The 19,603-nt window shown below is 40.4% G+C and overlaps 1 protein-coding gene across 2 annotated transcripts in view; it reads right to left on the bottom strand.

Annotated features, from left to right (window-relative positions):
- Window positions 1-4,472: 4,472 nt before the first annotated feature.
- Window positions 4,473-19,603, bottom strand: part of znf385a (zinc finger protein 385A) — a 51,090-nt gene continuing 35,959 nt past the window's right edge. For both annotated transcript variants that reach the window (XM_029506625.1, XM_029506626.1), the window contains 5 exons: window positions 18,718-18,892; window positions 12,104-12,466; window positions 8,398-8,582; window positions 8,171-8,263; window positions 4,473-7,871 (listed from right to left, as the gene is read on the bottom strand). In XM_029506625.1, the coding sequence (XP_029362485.1) occupies window positions 7,623-7,871; window positions 8,171-8,263; window positions 8,398-8,582; window positions 12,104-12,466; window positions 18,718-18,892 (1,065 nt within the window). In that variant the 3' untranslated portion in view covers window positions 4,473-7,622. The remainder of the gene's footprint in view (window positions 7,872-8,170; window positions 8,264-8,397; window positions 8,583-12,103; window positions 12,467-18,717; window positions 18,893-19,603) is intronic.

Genomic DNA, 19,603 nt, shown 5'->3' with positions numbered 1-19,603 from the left:
ACTCAATGGCAGTTATTAGCACAGAATGGATTTCATAATTGTAGATTTCTGATTCATAAAAGCTTTTTTGTCTTCTTCTCGTGGATACACTTTTTTTTTGGGGGGGGGGGGGCTCTTTTAATAGCTCACGATTTGATTCATAATGATTTCTGCTTCAATCTATAGGTGTGCAAAGGATCCTCAGGATCTACTCCAGCTTTGCAAAACAGAGTGACAAATGGAGGCATTAAAGTGTCTTTTTCACATTAAGTTCAAGTTTCAAACATTTATCCATGCTTAGATGGAATTGAAAGCAATTGAAAGCAATATCACATATTACTTACGTAATAAAAATAAAAGTGTCTCTTTATATAAAAAATAGTGCAGTTAAACATGGGTTCCCAAAGTGCTTAATCCTCATTTTGCAAACCTTGCACACTGTGAAGCTCATGTCAAGCTCGGTCTTCCTGGGCATTCAGTATATAGGGCCCAATAAAATCTGTGATCACAACAAAACAGAATTCATTATAAACACAGAATAACATGGAACTCACCACTATGCCTAGTGGTTAACGCTGTCGCCCCGCAATCAGAAGGGTGTTGTTCAGTTTCCGGCGTGGGCACCTGAAAATATCTAAGTTAATTGGTTAATTGGTGATGAGTAATGGACTGGGCTACAGCAAGGAACGGCAACCACCTCCAGTTCCTAGACTAGACCGTTGATGGCACCCTTCCAGAGACTACAGACTAGATCCGACCAGAAGAGACCAGAGACGGGACCTGCACAGAGACTAGACCAGATCAGACCAGAGACCAGACCCCTGCAGAGAGTAGAGACTAGACCAGACTAGATGAGACACCGGACCTCCCCTTCAGACCCCCCCCAAAAGATTAGAATGGACCAAAAAGATAGATAGAACGGAATAAAAAGGAACGTATCTGTCAAGAAAATTCTAATAATGCACACCCCCCAACAGTGAAGTGGCCGTCTGAATGCTAAGTGCTAAGTCACTCACTGACCTCAACACAAAGAGGTTGACTATCATGTACTTCAATGGAGATATCAGTATTTGGTGGAAAACCAAAGAGCATGGGGAGAGAAGAAATTCAAAAGTTTATCGTGAATTTGATATTTCCACCAAAGTTGTGGAACGTATGTTTCATTGTTTCATTGTTATGTTTTTACTGAAATGTGTGGAAGTATTAAAGTTTTCAAAGAAAGAAACTGTCAGTGTTTCATTACTTAAAACACTGTCTCAGGGTTAAATTTGCATAAAATGCTAAAAATAGAATTCTCAAAAATTTAAAAACTTGGGGGGGGGGGGGGACGAATATGGGGAAAATTTAAACAGAATTTGGGGAAAAATAAAACAGATTTTATAGGACTCTAGGTAAAAACCAAAATGAGTCCAAATCATTGCCTTCAATGAGGATGGGGCCAGTTGAATCTCTTTCCTCCATTATTGTAGTTTCCTCCTTGTTTTGGTGCTTACCGTGCAAGCATATGTTCCAGAACTGGTTCTGTGATTTCGGGATATTTTAAATTGATTCTGAATCGTAGTAAATGAGAATCGGGATTCTTATAGGAATAAATTTTTTGGCACACCCCTAATACTTTTGCTGAGAAGGTTTGTCTTTTCGAAGAGATACTCTTATTCTTGCAGTATGATGCAGTATGATGCTCAGTGAGAAAATGGTTGGTGAACATTAAAGATTCCTATAATTTGTTTGCTCAACTTCTGTAATATTTCAGCTTTTCTGGTCTTGATCAATAATTAAAAGAACCTGTTATCCAGATTGAAAATATGTACTCAGAAAGGAATTAGAATCTCTTCTAATCTTCTAGGAATGAATAACACACATCTAATCTGGATGCTTTCATCTCTTTAAGGCTTTAAACTTGCCTCAAATCCTGTGGCAAAAAGTGTAAAAAAAATTTTTTATTTTGATAAGCAGAAAAAGACATTCTTGCTTTTACATCAGTATCAAAGTTTAGTGTCTTAGTTTGATTTTGCATTGAAAATTCGACATGGAAAACATTTAAAAGGAGAAAAGAAGTCAGTGAAGAAGAGAGGAAAGGAGACAGGATAACATGATGGGTCCTCTCAGGAGCAGACTTCCATTTAGAGAAAAGTGCAGGCACGAATCCCAGTCTCTTCAGATTCCACTTGAAAATCAGTCTGTCTGAGTGCTCGAGCTTCAGGGTTTGTCTCACATCAATGGCATTGTGCTCCTGTTTTTAGAAATTGTGATCTATAGAAATAAAAAACAGAATCTTATCAAAAATTTTGAATGTGTAGTGAAAGCTCCTAGTGAAATCTGTTTTCTTGTTTTGTTGTTCTGAAAGGTAAAATGATTTTAGAAATATTTGGCAAAGCAAAATTCCATGGGGGAAGATGTCAAATTCAAAGTTGAGAACCACAATTTGCTGTGATTTAGGCTGGCATTTATGTTAAATCAAAGACAGTGTTGTAACAATATGTAAAGCAGCCTAAACACATGTAACTGATTTTGCAAAGAACTTTGCATATTTGTCTGTTAATACACAGGATCTCTCAGTAGTAGAATTCAACCAGAGACTATAGTTATAGTCAACATCATCAACATACCATCTGAAGCTCCATCGCTGAGTAGCTTGATTTTAGGTATTTTTTTTCTTTAAGTTGCCTCACAATCCTACTGACTGGATCATTTAGTTTTATGATGTTTTTGGACAATGTGTAAATAAGAAAGAATGACATACCACAGTTTGTCTAGTCTACTCTTGGCCTTTTCTCTTCCACATGGCTGTGTAATCTCTTTTCATCCAAGCCATTATATTCAGAGCTGACAGCCCCATTTGACAAACTACATGTATTTAGAACATTATGAATCGTGCATGTGAGAACCAAATGCCCTTGATCATCAGTCTTCATTACAACATCTTGAGTAATGCAGCTTTGCACGTTTAATTCAATTTGACTGCTTATACAATGCAGAATAAACTCTTCTTTAAAGTTCTTTGTTTCAAGAGAAGCTGCTTTCCAGTCATGACAGTAGGACCATCTAGTGGTTAAGGTGTGTACTGTTGCTGGATGTAATGAACTGCTGTCATTGTGGTTAGGAATGGTTAAAAGAAGGTTCCTGGGGAACAATACGAGGGCTGTCTCCCAAGAAACTGGCAGTGCTCTTCAGACAAATGAACGCAGCTTTTCATCAGACAGTACAATGCAGTAATAGTTTCTACCCCACGTGCTCACTGCATCTCTCACAAAGGAAATTCAGTCTGAAAACAGTTAAGATGAGTGACTTGCTCATAAAAATGTGGTGTGGTTTTTATGTTTATATTCATTGTTTAGTCAAATGAGAAATTGTTCAAATGTTCTATTTGAATGTTTCTGTTTCTCTTCTAAGCTTCTCTCTCAATAAATACTTGTTGAGATGAAGTCCAGTTCTAGGTCACCTTTAACTATAACTTTAGTGATACCACTTCTCAGGTGTGTAAGGTTGAGTGGGCAGCAAAGGCTGTACAACTCTCATGCGTTTTATTTTTTATATTTACAGTGCAGATGAGCTTGTCCCACACTAAAGAAAGAAAGAGACTATTTACAAGGAAGCTCTGTACATTGGGTCATTTGGCAGCATATGTAGCCTGCTAATGCCAGCATGGTCGTAACTCCTGCTAGAAGGTCCAGTTTTTTGGGTTGTTTTTAAGAGACAGTAACTGAACATACTTCATGAAACAACGATTGTGGAGTAATTTAGTCAGGTGGTGATAAATCATTTCCACCATAGATCAATATGACTTAAAAATAAAATAACGTCCTAACACAGATACTGTATGTATTAGGAAATGGTAAGAATAATTACTAGATCAAGTCTGCCTAATGAACTTTCGTAAAGTCTATGTAATTAGACCACATTCCTGATGGGGTATTTCAAGGGAAAAAAACGAATAAATTAAAAACAATGACAAAAGCTGAAATCTACATTATAGCAGATACTGGAATTCTTTACCATTTCTCTGCCGCACCTCGATTTTCATTTAAAACCACTTACAGGGATCTGGATCCTGTAAGAGATCCTTTATGGAAAATTTAATGGACAGGTCAGCCAAAACAGGAACTTTATATTAAACATGAAATAAAAATAAGTCTGATCTCGCACTTCAGTGATATTACATTGGGATGTCTGACGGCTTTTGATGAAATCGGAACAAGCCTGTCCTTTGTTTGAAAGGAACAGACACTGCATTGGGGTTATATCTTGCAACAAATCCTTTTTCTAATGAGTTAATAAAAAAGTTTTGTATGAGTGTTTCAACTTGTGAACTTTACCATCCATTAATTAAATGTAATGTATTAGTGACATAGATCCATAACCTGGTGCTGCGATGCACTGGGAGATAATGTATATGCATTGGAGATACAATACCAACTCTGGCATTTAACAAAAAGTGTTGGACCACACAATAACTAAATCATAAAACATGCATGAGTTTCATTTAATGATTTATTGACATTTACTTTTTTCCACCATGGTTTCTCTTGATACCAATAGTATTTACCATAAAGTTTCTTTTTCATTTAAATTACATTTATAATGTTTTAATCACATACACATTTATTGTTTAATTTTCTTATTGCAATAAACAAGAGTAGCCAGAATGAGTCAGGTATTGCTACAATTTGCCATACAAACTTTTTGTCCCCTCTGACAATGAAATTCAAAAATAACTTTATTGGCAAGACAAAATTACACCATAGCCTCTCCATCTCTCTCTCTTACTCTTTCTCTGCTCTGGGAGAGACTGAGGGCAGAATAAGGCTAAGGCTAGTAGCCTAAACACAGCTAACATGAAACACCTGCCCAGAAAATGGGAATCTAACATTTATTTCCCATATGTGAATAATAAGAATGGGTCACTGGGAATTCCCACAGAAATAATAATATGAACATATCTGTGGTACTGCTACTTGACTGAGCTAACAGGGTAAAGATTGCTGTAGTTTTAGGTTGGGTGGGCTGTTGTTCAAGTCTGATCTGAACTGTGGATGATGGATCAATCTTGCTAAACCGTGCAGGCTTTCTTTGTCTCCATTGATGTATTAGGCCACTTTGAAACTGAAGGTTGGGTTCTGTATCTGATTAGTTGGAAGTGGGGAGCGAGCCGGTCCCAACACACACTAGAATACATATAGTACACACACCAACAGAAAAGCGAGCACAGATCCTGGAATAGTATCTCACCCACAAAATAAACTCTGCAAACAAGGTTTCATTCAGCAACAAAAAGAGCACAACGGTGGAAGCTGACACCCAGCCAGCTTCTTCTTTAAGTAATGGCATTGATAATGTTTTTCAGGATTTTCACTTAAGCACATTTCGCACGCACTGAAAAGAAAAAATATACAATTCAGTCCCCCCTCCCAGCCCCCCAAAAAAGCCTTTTGAACACATCTATCTTTAATCCCTTGATACCTGCCGTTATACCCTGTTCCCCAAGCAGAGATTACCATAGTAAAAAGGCCCTTTAATATGAAGGGTCTGTACCTAAGCCCCGCCACACCTCTTTCTCTCTCTGTTCCTCTCTTGATCCCTTCGAGGGCTTGCACTCCTCATGGAAGAACAGAAAAGTCTGTAAGCTGGCGTGCCCCAAGTTCTATACACAACTCCAGACAACATGTCACAACATGTCACAATGATAACAAGTCACTCTGGTTAAAAATTGCTCATTGCATTGCAATATTCAGACAAAGGTAAGACATTAGAGCTCATTGCTTCTCAATGAAAGAGCACAGTGTACATCTTGTTCAGAAAAGGGTGATAGCTTCAAGCTGCTGCTTAGCTAGTTTTTGTGGCTCCCTGCTGAGTCACTTGTTCTGCTTGTATGTCAGTGTCTGTCTGAGTCAACACTTATATAATTCACTATCCCATAATGCCACCCCTTTCTTCTTTTCACCTCATGGATAAGTCATTAACATTTCTACCTACAAAAATACTTTTATTGTTTTCCATTTTGCTGTTTTTTATATGTGATATAAACACAAACAATCCAAACCAAACTAAAGAAAGTGCTCACCAGTCTTTGTATAAGAAAACAAATCATGGTGCATTTCATGGCTTTCAGTTGTAAGACAGGAAGTATTGATAGATGCCTTGGGCTGGACTTCCACTCTGGGCGGCCTTGCTGGGTTTCTGGATCGGTTGTCACACTGGCTCAAGATCATTTCTCTAAGAATGCATTTGACTGTCATTTTCATCTCTTTAATTTGTTCCCTTAAAGCATTATGTTTTCCAGTGCTGTGATGTGCCCTCTACAAGAGACTCAGATGAATGTTTGGATATGGGGGAGGAGAGGAGGATATGGCAGGAGGTCAACCCAATGATGCAGAAGCCTGAACCTGCAGGACCTTATTTTGAGGCTGCATGCAGAATAAATACATCAATACACAGGGTCACACCTAAGTCATGCCTTCCCACTCATATCGGGAATTAATCTGTAAATGGAGACCAGGGTGATTGATGTTGAGGTCATCAACAAATTTCTCTTTGATGGTTTGATGTGAGCAGAGGTTACAGCAGATACATATGAGCCATGTTCTTTGCAGTGGAGCATTTCTCTTTACTGTGTGAATGAAATCACTGAATCTTGCCATCAAAATCAATGCAGCAGCACAGTATGTACCAATGCGTGACTTTTGTTGTTCCTCCTATCCTCTCTCCCCCTTTGGTGAGGCTCTTCTCTGACTTGTACAAAGGTTGGCAGATGTGCTCTGGAGCGATTTTAGTTGGTAGTCTATTTTAAAACATAGATTCATTTGGGCTTGTGTGTCTCTGCATGCTGCCCGGGGTCAATCTATCCACTGACCCGTGCCAGCCCTCCTCTCACCTCACTCTCTCTGGAAATGACAGGGGAGCGCAAACCCCCGGAGCCACTTTTCTGCTCTCTTGACCCCGCCAACCATCAGACATGTTCAGATGTGGCTACCACCTGCCTGTCAGCTGAAGTCATGTTGTATCTAACAAGGACCTAGTGTCAGAAACTGAAGATTGCTGGCCTCCGGCGCAGAAGGGGACATGTACAGTACCGTGGAGGCTGCCACAGTTAAATGTGACGCATACAGCATACAGACTGATGGAAGCAGCTAACCTACTGACATAACATTATTGTCTTGGTTTTTGAGGTGCATAGGATGAGAAGAACATTTTGAGCCGTGATGACAGAGGACAACCAACCTGGCCCAGAATAGTTATGTAACACTACATGTGGTTCAATATTTCTAGAAACGTCTGCATGTGTTTCTTCTGTAGTTATCAAGGTGGCCATAACAGGGCCACCACGCAACAGAGGGAGACCACGGGTGGTGAGAGATGTACGAGGGAGCTCAATGCATAATGAATCTCTCTCCTTTGCTCTTCCATTGGTGGTTCACTCAGAAGTCTTTGAAATGGAGGGAGAGTTTCCGGTAAAGGGGAGAAAGAGTGACATGTACTTCTACTACTTTCTGCCGCTGCTTTCCCTTGCTTTTCTCTCAGCTCAATATTTAAATGATTGGATTTTTTTTCCCCCTATCGATTGCTGTTTGTTGATCATGTTGGTATCTTCACAGTGTGCTTTTGAAGTGGCTGTTCCTGACTGGCCGAAGTCAGAGGGTGATGTGTCAGTAAGGGGAGAAGAGAATTGGCCCGTGGGTGGTGCGAATAGGCCCTGGGGCTGGTCTTAGGATGGCGTGGCTGAGGGGCGGGCCTTGCAGTAGGTGATGGTGTGGGTGAGGCCCAGGAGCGGCTGCACGTAGAGCCAGTGGGTTTGAGGAAGCTGCAGCAGCCATTGCTGCGGCAACAGCCAAGGGGTTCGGCAAAAGCCCTGCACCCAAAGCTTTGGTGAGATCCTTGGAGAAGGTCAAAGAAGACTAAAAACAGAAGGACGTAACCAAAGAAACACAAGACAGCAATAAGTATTATTAGGTTTAAAATGTCAATTTATATATTTATATATTTTTATATTTTCTGACTGTTGATATGTTATAATGCAGAGATTCAGCTCAACCCAGAATCTAACAACTGGAGGGTTATCAGATCCACACATTCCCCGATTCTCCTTACACACTTAATGCTGTTGGCTTTCACTCTTTAATTGCTTTTTGGATCTGAAAAAAATCTTATCGTGTCCTCAAAGGAGTCAGACTCAAACAGTGAAATTTAAAGTTACCGTCAGATCAGCGCCCCTGTGCTTCTTGTGTCGGCTGAGGAGGGGGTTAGGCTTGCCTGCCATTCCGTCCCGGTGCCTCCGACTTGATATGTGCTGAAAGGAAAGAATACAGGAACGCAACTGAACTCCATTGTCCATAAGTAAAAAGATTTCCCAGAGTAGACAATTCAAATGGATTATCCAGCCATGTCAAAGGGCAAATATAGAATAGTTTTAGGGCTGATTACCTGTTTGAGTTGCAGTTCAGAGTTGACCCGCACGTTGCAGATCTCACAGTGGAAGGTTCGTTCCTGAGTGTTGGGGTCCACCGGCCCCCCTCCCTGCTCTCCACTGGGTTTAGGGCCCAAGCGAGGATATGCCTTGATGGGGCCCAACCCACTTCGTGCCTCCAGGATAGTTTTGTGTTTAGTACCTGGAGGCAGTTTCACAAGCAAAAGCACAGCAATCTTATTAAAAGATCATTCATTCATTCATTCATCTTCAACAGCTTATCTGCTTTTGGTCAAGGGGGGTGTTGGAGCCAATCCCAGCTCACATTGTGCAAGGGAGGGGTACCCCCTAGAAAGGTCGCAGTCCATCGCAGGGCTAACCAAAAGATTTCTAGGATAAAATGTAAAAGTAATCCTGAGAGAACTGAGAGTTTTCATTCTTTCTAACATATGAGACTTGTTGGGTCTTGTGGATAGATAAAGATTGATTTAAAAAAAATAATAATAATAAAAAAATGGGTAAGACAAGTGCCACCCACTTTCGTTGGATCCCCCCATGTTTCCTCTGTCGATACAGTCTGTCCACTCTGCTTTTTTCAGAGTGCTGTCAGTGTACAGATACACACAGTAGCTGAATTAAGGGTGAAACTCTGTCATAACAAAATATGTTCACGAGATTTTTAACTTACTGAAAATGTATATTGGTGTTCATGAATGTTCTAGTGGTTCAATTATGTTATGAAGTTTTAACCAACTTTACCAAAGTTTTCATGGTCATACTGCAGCTCAGCCTGGCCTGTTTTTTAGTTGACAGTTTCAACTAGTGGTTTGAAATGTTTGCATCATGAAGATAAGGAGTTTTTATTTTATTTTATTTTTTTTTTAAGAAGAGCACAGTAAGTCATCATTGGAAGCAGCTAACTTAGTTTCTGCAATTACAAAATGTAACCATTAAATGTATAAATGTAACCACAGTTTAGTCAGGTCAAAGTGCCAAAATGCCTGGGAGAGACACGAGAATACATAAAATGATATCCACTCAGTTCAAAATTATCATGAAGTATATGCTCATTTGCCTTTTCCTTACAGGAATTGACCACAAACATATTTTATCACTCTGCATTATACACTTGTAGAGCTTAATTTTAACCACTAGAGGGCTGCAGTCAGACATCTGTGCAGCTGGTGGACTGGAAGATGAGCTCATCGTATGGAGCAGGCTTGTCTGGTCTTGGCAAGCATTGAGTATTTACCTTGCTATAACATCATTACATCAGTTTTTTTATGCTCCACTACTTACTACTTACATACTTACATTATACTACTCGAGTGTAAGGCGGAGTGTTCTTTTTTTTTTTCTTTTTTTTTTTACTGGTAACCAACAGATATTCATCTCTCTAACTCTTCTGTCAATGATTTATATGCCCAAGCGATCACAATACTGACTTCTTACATTATAGATGAAGGTGTAATATTAGACACAAAACAGTTAAATTTTAAACGTAACTGAAGTAACGTGTGAACTCTGCATGATCGTCCCACAGCCTGCTATTAAGTTGACATGACATGATTTCAAAGGGAAAAAAAATAAATGTGGACCAATTCAGACCACAAAATGCATTTGGATATTTTGTTAGATGTAAGCAAAGAGTTACAAAAGTGCTAAACAAGAGATTATAAACCTGGGGCACGTGTTTCATACTTTCTGTCTGTACAGTATTTTCAGTATATTCTTGATTTGAACAAATCCCACAGGCTTAATTTGTGATTGCATTGAGAGAAGTGCTTTTGGGTATTACTTACCATTTCAAGTGGCCTGCCAAAGCAGCAGCGTGGCAGAATATTTTCTAATTAAGTGATTACATTTTGTCCTGGGCTGAAAATTTGTGGTAACAGCACCCACACCTACCTCACCCCACTCTTTACCCTGTGGCCTCCTATTTCATCTAACTGCATTGCCTCTCTACTCTCAAATCACCATCACTGGAACTTTGAATTTATACCACGCTCTAAAATCCCTTTGAACAATTAAATTACAGAAGAAAGCAAAATTATGGTGGTTGTGTGTGTGTGGAGGCTGTGGGTTCTACTGGAGAGGAAGTGACTGGAATGACGGATTTCACTCATGGCCAGGAATGTGCTCTTGGGGTGTCTGTTTTTGCCTTTGTTCTATTTTGGTCCGACAATGGACAGCTCAGTGGATTTTTTTGTCTTTGCAAGCTTGAGTGACTGTGTAAGCCAAGGAGACAAGGCACATTTGAAAACACAAAAATAGGCAATGTGTTGGCAGTAGACTGAGTGATTATTAGAATAAATAATATTCACCAGTTTTTTCTTTTTTTTGCTGTCTCTGTTGTTCAGTCTGTGCCACGCGTGCTGTTCATGTCTTTGTGTCTGCACCACATATGCTTTTATTTTTGAACCCTACTAACATGCACTGTTTTGATTTTGAGAATGAATAGGGGTGATTGTTTCCAGATAGTTTCCCTCACAGCGTTTCAGCAGTTTCAACTCTTGCTCATCCAAGGGTTAAACTTTGGAGCCAATTATCTGATAGGAGGCTGTAATCTCATGCTGATCACTTGTTTGACTCCCATGTGCATTTGCATCATAAGGGTGCTTGTGGTGTAATGCAAGTTTATTGCTATGTAGCGCTTAAAATGTTGAACAATTAGTTGGAGCATGATAAAGCATGAACTCCTAGAGTCTTTTATGGGTCAAAGACCATGATGCTGGCAGTGATTGCAATTTTGCACTATTGATTAATACTTTATTCAGCATTAAATGGTTTTTGTTGGCTGTACTCATGTCTTGCTGACCTGACGGGACCTAACATTACTCAAGGCAAAGAGGACAGAGTTACTCAGATCTGTAGCTTTTCTTCATGTACAGTAGATGAATGTGTAGGAGGGAACAACTCCCCAAAGAAAGAGTGGAGATCCATGAGATAAAAAATGTTCTCAGAGGGAAACAAGGTCACAGGCAGGACTAACTGATAGAGAATAAAGGATTAAAGCAGTCACCCTGCACCTCAGGGGTATTTGTAGCCCTGAGAAAGTGTTGTCATGTGTGAAAGCTGTCTGACTGAATGTTGATGCTGATTTTGTTGTGAGTTCACCCAAAGAACAGCTTATTTTTTTATTTATTTTCCCTGTGTAGTGTTTAATTGCCTTAGCCATCCTCCTCTGCAACATTTTCAAGACAAAAGGCTTCGGGCTCCAAGCTTCACTTTTATGCTGCGTACTGCAAATGGCAAGAGAAATAGGGAATTTTGTGCAAGTTAAGAAACTGTGGTGCGGTGTAGGTGTGTTTGCAGAGGGGACGCCCAGACAGAGCTCAAGAAACCCAGAGGTGCGGGCTTAGTTACAGAAACTGTGCATGGCAGTATTACACAAATCATTACCCTGCTGCTCAGTATTCTCTGTGTGGGGTCATAATTTGGACACAATGTGAAACACCTACATAGGGCATTTCTACAAGCAAGTTCATGAACCTATACAGGGCCGCTGAAAACAGGGTCAGGTGATTTTGTTTTATGTACTTTGATACACTTTGTTTTTGGCAACAACAACAGCAGTGTGGTGTGACTAAAGAGAGTCAGAATTAAAGGATAGATTAAGATATTAAACTCAACATCCAAGGAGAAAAACATTCCTGCAAATTCCAGGAAAGTGAACAGGAAGTACGGCACTTTTAGTATATATGAGCTCACAGACAGACCAACCTTTGTTGTGGGCCTCCAGCTGTGACAAAGAGTTGACTGCCACCTTGCAAAGTGAACAGTACAGCAGTTTCTTGGCCTTGTCCTCCTCTGTCTCTGGGTTCGGCGGGCTGCTGGAAGCTGAGGTGCCAGTGCCTCCTAAAACCTGCGGTGCAGGTTGCTCTGATTTGGCGCTGCCACTGTTGCCACTGCCACAGCCTGGGGAGGATGAGGAAGGAGGGATCAAGGGAGGAGTTGGGGTGGGTAGCAGGGGGCACACTGAGGATACGGGAGAGTCCATGGGAGGAGTAGGTGGGGTGGTAAGAGTGGGAAGGGGCACTGGGGCCAGCAGGGGGCCATTTAACTGTGAAAGAGGCCGTGGTTCATCTACAAAAATGAAGAGAGGAAACAAAGATGGAAAACAACTGTCAAAGCAGAGTGGAGAGAAATCAAAACACCAGTTTTATAGTCATGACTCAAACAATAAAGTTTTGTATTGTTCACTTCATTGTGAAAGCTGTGGTGAAGCAAACCCTCCCTTTAAAAAAAGCTCTGCTATGTCAAACCACATCATTACTCAGTCCCAACTGAGGAAGTCATGACTGGGACCATAGATCAGACAAAGCAACATTTTTGTTTCCTAAAGTATGGGTTGAAACTGGTCAAAAAAGCTCCTTTTTTTCCTTTTTTTAAGTTGCACATAGATTGGCTCACAGGAAGAAAATTTATGTCCCATGTATTGCAATTAGATGTGCATCTGTTTGTTTCCAAGCTGATATTTCACAGATGCCATCACATTTTTCTAAAAACTTCCAAAGTGATAGATAGGTAGCAGACACTTTAGCCCGTGCACTCTTTTCCACACACCTGTTATTTTTTGGCTGGGGTTGAAGCAAAATGCCACTTTTGTCACGAGTCCAAAGAAAATATCAATAAGTGTGCTCTTCTCTTACTCTCAGTTTCCCCTCTTCTCTGTCTGTCTCGCTCTCTCTTGTTTTCTCTGTAGATCGGATTTCAGCATATGATAGTTACTTTTTCTCTTTTCACTGAGCACCATGTTTATGCATGAATTTCTAAGCACATGTTTCTGGTCAGCCACTCCCATACGCAATGCCTTTGGTATTCACAAAGCTGTGGTTGCTGGCTGAAAAAAGACCCCCTATATTTGGGTGGGGTATTGAGAACCCTTCACTGCCGCTTTCCGCAGAGACCAGCAGGCCCCTTTTTAAAACTCTGCAGGATGTAGCACCAAGGGCAATGGAAAAGCCCCAATGGATTAAAGCATTAAAGGGATATCAGGGAGTATTTCTGGGAAGTCAACAAATACTGACTTTAACTGCCCAATTTCCCTTTTAAAGATCTCCACATGCTTTGTTATTCTGTCAAATGACAGAGCCCATGGGGGCCATGATATTTTTACATTTTTGTTCCACTTTGAGATTATTGGAATATATAATTTGTGTATTGTATAACCACTCTGACTTTTCTATTGCATCATCTCTGATGAAGATGCCATTCTGAATGCTTTCCATTCCATGGCTTTCCAAGATTGAAATTCTCTCTCTTTCCATACTGGAAGTTTCCAGCTGCAGAGCTGCTTGCTGAACTGAGCGTTTGTCAAACAGATGTTTAGTAAAAAAAAAAAAAAAAAGAAAGAAAAGAAGAATATTTCTTACTCCAACTCTCTATGGCACCGAGGAGTCCATAAACCAGGCCTCAGTCAGAGTGCTGAGTGAGGGCAAGTGCTTTTTAAGTAACTTTGTGATTGTAATGTGCCAAATTTGCCACAGTGCAACTGAGATGGTTGTGTTGATCACAGAGGTTGTACCTGCAAGTCCGGGATTGCAAAAAGACCAAGAAGATAAGCATTGTAAAGGTGCATATACATACATGCACACGTTTTCATTACAATGCTAAGAAACAAACCCAGAAACCCTTAACATGTGGTTTTAGTTAAAATCAAGCGGAGGAGAAAAGAACTGGATGGCCAATAAATATTCATGATCCATAATAGTTTGGAGATGTTCCACGCTGAACCATCACTTTCAGTTGCTGTTTCACCTCATACCACAATGAATGTCTCCTACGCTCATCCGTCCCTATTTCTAGTTCACTTCGAGGGTTAACCCCTTGGGATCACGTAGCCACAGTAATGCACTCTCTTTCTTGGCCACCCAGAGCCACTCATCACCCCAAGCAGCAAAATGTTTCTTTTTGTCATTAATTCTAACTAAAATGAAAAGCATTGAGCAGACAAATTGCTTTGTTTCTCTTGCCCTGAGAATCCCACCTGCAAAGTTATTTGACTCCTCAGAAACTAGGGATATGTAAGTCTAATTAAACATTGATATGGACGTTAACTGGCCTTCATCCCTACTGGCCTCATAGCCAAACAGAAAAAGACATTATTCACTGGGAGAGGTCAGCACAGGAAGATAACTCTTTCCAGATGCTTTACACTGCAGCCCAGTGTGTCTTCATTGCCTTAATCCACCTCAGGAAATTAAAGCTATGTATATAGTATGCAGTCCATGGGGAAAGGTTTTGTTGATAAAACCATGGACTTTAATAAGAACCAATTCAAATTCAGACTAAAGAAACTTACATTGCTGAAATTCTGTATAGCATGCAATAGCTTCTTTAAAAATATAAAATATACCAAATTGAGGAACTGGTGTAGAAAGGTATCTTAATGAGTGTCTGTGTTAGCCATATTCCCCTAGCAGCCACACAACCACCATAATTTTGCAAATGTCTCCTTTTCCACACAGAATATAAGTGGTCCCGTGTGGTTAGAAACCAAACAAGAAGCAAGCTTTTGCTGTACTGTAAATTTTATTGCCATAATCAATCTGCATGTAGGCGGAACACTGAGCAGCGATGCAAATATTCTGTTTTCTTTAAATATGAGATTAAAGTAGTGCACAACTGAGGTAAACGGGTCACAAAGGTTTGCGTTATTTTGGGTTTGAAGTCAGATACTTGGTGGTTTACCACACAACTGAGAAATTAACTAAGTGTGGCTATGGCAGTTTGTGGGCAGGTCTGTTTCATAGCACATCTGTGTGTGTGTATGTGTGTCAGAGATTGGGGGTTGGAGCTAATGAGGCAGGACTCTGTCTGCCACCAGTGCTGCCCCCCGATGCCCATTCTTAATGATTAACGAGCTAAGAAACATAATGCTCCATCTACAGGACCTGGGCCTCATTCATAATGCAATTAGGTGTCTTTTTCCAGGTCTGGCCAACATCCTAATTCACAGACACACACACAAGATAATAACGCTTATCAGGGATTCATGTTATTGCAGATATATTCAATAGTTCACTATAGAGGAAAAATCTGCAGAATTCTCTGCAGCTCACTTGCAGGAACAACAGAAAACACGGAGTATGTGAAATGCAGATCAGCTCTAAGTAACTCAATAGTGCAGTCACCTGACAGCCATGCAACCGAAGCCCTCACATGAAAGTCATCTGTTTAATTGACCTTGGGTGTGTGTGCCTGTGCCTGTGCATGTTTGCGTGGCCTGTGCTATAATATCAGGTGGTTTTAACAGGGCCTTCATTAGATGGGGAGTTTCTGACAGATGAGGAATGGAGAGAAGGAGGGAGGGAAGAGACAAGTTTCCCTCCAAGTAAACAGCTGCTCACAGGCGCAGCCAAACCCCTTTTTCTCAAGGCCAAATCCCGTAAAGCCTCAAGCCTCCTCTTTAGGGGGCAAAATTGACCACAAACTCATAAAAGACTGCAAAATTCGTGACCTCCTCTGGTAGTCACAATGTTGGAGAAGATACAGCATTGAAAGTATTACTGACTTTTCAGTGTTTTAACCTTCAGTTTTAATAGTGTCCAGTTTATAGCCATATGTGACATTACAATGCTTAACATGTTTATGAGAAACGGTGCTTCATCACAGCTATATCTTATTTGTTTATTTCTAATACTTTCATATTGCGTGAAATCCCAAATCATATTCACATGGAAAAAAAATTCAACAACATAGTCTGCATTGGGTTATGATACATTTTGCACTGTGAGAATTCTCCTCCTTAATGTGTGCTTGTAGGGACCTTACCACATTTTTTGGGTTAGCATAGATTATGTGTATAACCCAGTGTGTCTCTGTCAGTTTTTTTTTTTTTTTTTCCTTCCCAATTTCAGTGACCTGTGTTTGACTCCAAAGCCCAAACTACAGTGTACTCTTCTCATCTTTTAGATGCTGCATTCCCAGTTAAGGTCATGGACTGTAGCCTGCTCCCAGAGGTCTGTTCCCCTACCATGGAGGAGTGGGACACAATGTTATTACAGACAAACACATACACATATTGTCTCATGTCCATATGTCACTTTTGGGGAGATGATATAGACTTGACCAACCTTTGCCTTCCCGTGAAAGTTTTAGTGAATCACACAAAAGTCAGCTTTTGGGGGGGACTTCTATCCCCAATTAAGTAGTCCTTAGGTTGAGATTTGCTCCCTATGTCAACAACAGATGCACATCTGCATACACAAACTCACCAGTAAGCAAGAAGGGAAGCAGAGCAGAGAGAGACAAGGTTCCAGGGTCACGAGAAAAAGACTGAAATGGAAAAAGGCATTCTTTCACATGTTGCTACTTTCAGATCTCAATCATGGCAGGCTTGCTTTGGCTCCTCGTGTTGTTGGAGTTCACCCTGAGAAGCTTCACTCATTGCTGATGTCGATCCCCCATGGGGGAGGGTGAGTAAGAAAGGAGGTGCTTCTTACAACTCTTGGATTAGTTTAAATAGTTTTTGCGCTATTTTTATAAAAGAGTCAAAGATAGTGAATCTCTGAGATTTTTGGTCTGCCATGTTACAGCATCTTGGCCTTTATTGGATCTGGGTTTAATCTTTCCATTCATCATGTTTGCTTTGCCCCCTCCTGTCAATAAGGTAAAATGTCTGGTAAACAGTCAGCTACAGAAACCTTTGTAAATGTCACCAGATTTTGAGCGGTCTATTCATTGCCTTGTGTTTGATCCGAGGACAGAAATGGTGACACTGAGGGAATGGAAAGTCCTGGGTGGAGAAAAGAGAAGGGCACAGCCACACAGCACCATGTCTTTGAATTATAGCTTGAAATAGGAAGATGAGCAAGACAGGGAGAGGTTAAGTAATACTGAGACAACTGGATCAGAGTTTAAGACGTACTGCTAAAGAAAGAGCTTGCAATGCTTTGATCATCCTTGATCATCATGACCCTGTATTCTCACCAACTAATAAATGAATCTGCCAAGAGTAAATTACTTTGAATTAAAATCATATGAGCTGCCATCTCTGCCCTTTCTGCTTATCTCCCACAATAGTGCCATCATTATTTTATCTCAATCACCATCCTGAACAAAGACAACATCATCTATTTTTATGCAGTGATGTTTCACTTTTCATTAACTTACTCAGGACTGTGCAAGCGAACCAGGAAACATATGCACATCACAGTAGGGTTCCCTGAAAAGATGCCAAGAATCTGCCAAGTTGCTGTGTTCAGTGCCAGCTGCCCTACTCACAATCTAAATGGACAGACACCAAACCATTTTTGCATTGCCCAGATAAACAAGGAAATGCTGTGGCTAGACTGGACTAGTAGCAAGGATTGTCTGTAGTAGTTATGATGCTTCATCCTTGATCAATCTACCAGTCAGAGAACACCACACCTGACATTTGGCTTTCATGTTACTCAACTCCTCTCTGTGTTACTCTGCTGTTGATCAGAGAAGATCAATGAGAGACAGTACTTTGTATTTATATTTTTCTCTGTCAAGACAAATGATGCTTCGTATGCTTCGTATGCAAAAAACCAAAAACAAAACAAAACAAACAAATATTTTTCTGGTATGCTTCGTAATGTTTTGACCAAGCATGCAGTGTTTGTAGTTGTAAATGTTTTCCCTTATGGCATAAGTTAAAGCTGATTTACCCAACTGAAATAATCATTGGTGTTGGAATGAGTGAATATTTAAACATTTGGTTAGGGTTTTGCTAGAGTTTAAATTTTTGGCGCTATCTACCCAACCACATTGGAAAATGGTCCAGATCGCCTCTGTTTTCAGTTTAACTTCCCCATTAACTGATTTATGTTCTCACCAAGCCCTTGCCAGTGCTTACATAACTGTAACTGCATTCAGACTTATCTTAGACACACTCCTCTGAAGTTAAAACACAATTTATTTCCTTAATGAAATTAATGTAGCCCGAGTCTCAGAAAGGCACTGATTGCTTCATTTGTGTCCAGCATTTAACTTCCTCAATAGTTTATTTTTAACGATAATTGAAAATAGTTTTTGTCAGCCTTAAGTTTCAGTCCGCAACCAGTCTTACATGAAGAAATTCAATTTTACTTTCACCTGTAAAAACCATTGTCAGTGCAAAAACTTGTATGTGGGACTGTGTTGTTAGCCAAAAGTTATGCTGCAGCCAAATTAGACCACACACTGAAGAACAATATACAGCAAAGCCTCTGTGATTAGATGCCTTTGTTATTCTTGCATATTTTCCATTTAATTTTCCAGCAAAACGATAAGCCTCTGAGTTTCCTGCACGGATTGAAGTGATTATTATTTACAGGAAAACTCACACAAGCACTTTCTCAGTTCCTGTTCTTTTTCTGCTGTCTTACCCGCTTTGCTGGCCTCGCTGTCAGTGACAGGGCCTGGCACTCCTGGCGGAGATGGGGAAGAGGTGGGGGCCAAAATATGAGGCTTGTCCCCCTCCTGAGGACGACTCTTAGAGGTTTCAATGCCTTTGACTCTCCTGGCATGGCGGTTTCCTTTGTAATGTGCCTCTGCCTGGCTCTATGGGAGAAGATGGAAAAAAATATATTTGTTTGCTGTGAGTGAACAGTGATGCCAAGAGTTGAATAAAACATTTCATGTTGGATTAAATATCTGTGTGCACATGCATGTCATTATGATAGCGTGGTATTTAATAGTATTCAATATACTCTGGGGACTTGAGCCACAGACAGCACACAAGTTTCTAGAGAATAAATAGATAGAATACAAGCTAAGAGAACAATGACATGATGTAATGAAGGAGACATGTGAGACCTACACCATTCAGCTCCCTTGTACCTCTATCATCTTGCTGTCAGGTTTTCAAATCAAAAATAAACTGCTATGCAGCATATTCAGACTACTAATATATCTATTTTGGGTAATCTGTGGGGCTACATTGGACATGACTGCTTGGCTTTAAGTGACATATGTCTTTTTGTAGTCTCAACGTCTACATTCACCCGGCCAGTGCTCAGCTCCAGCTTTCATTGCTATAGTCATGCTGACAGACTTGCTTAGAGGAGTTGAGTTTGGGGTCAGTGGGATGCCAAACTATTTGCCTGCCCTAAGCCCCACAATGACGCCACAATGCCCCTCTCTCCTACAATACACACACCTTATAACAGAACATACTATATTATCAGTGAACATATATGGGTTCTTACAACATAAATACTGTGATTGCTCACAGCGGCTGGTTGGACAGTGTCAGGCTCTTGCACAGACCCA

Source organism: Echeneis naucrates, chromosome 7 (genome assembly GCF_900963305.1).
Source record: "Echeneis naucrates chromosome 7, fEcheNa1.1, whole genome shotgun sequence".
In the NCBI taxonomy this organism is placed as follows: domain Eukaryota; kingdom Metazoa; phylum Chordata; class Actinopteri; order Carangiformes; family Echeneidae; genus Echeneis; species Echeneis naucrates.
The sequence above is the reverse complement of the archived record's forward strand: the minus strand, read 5'-3'. Positions and strand labels throughout refer to the sequence as shown.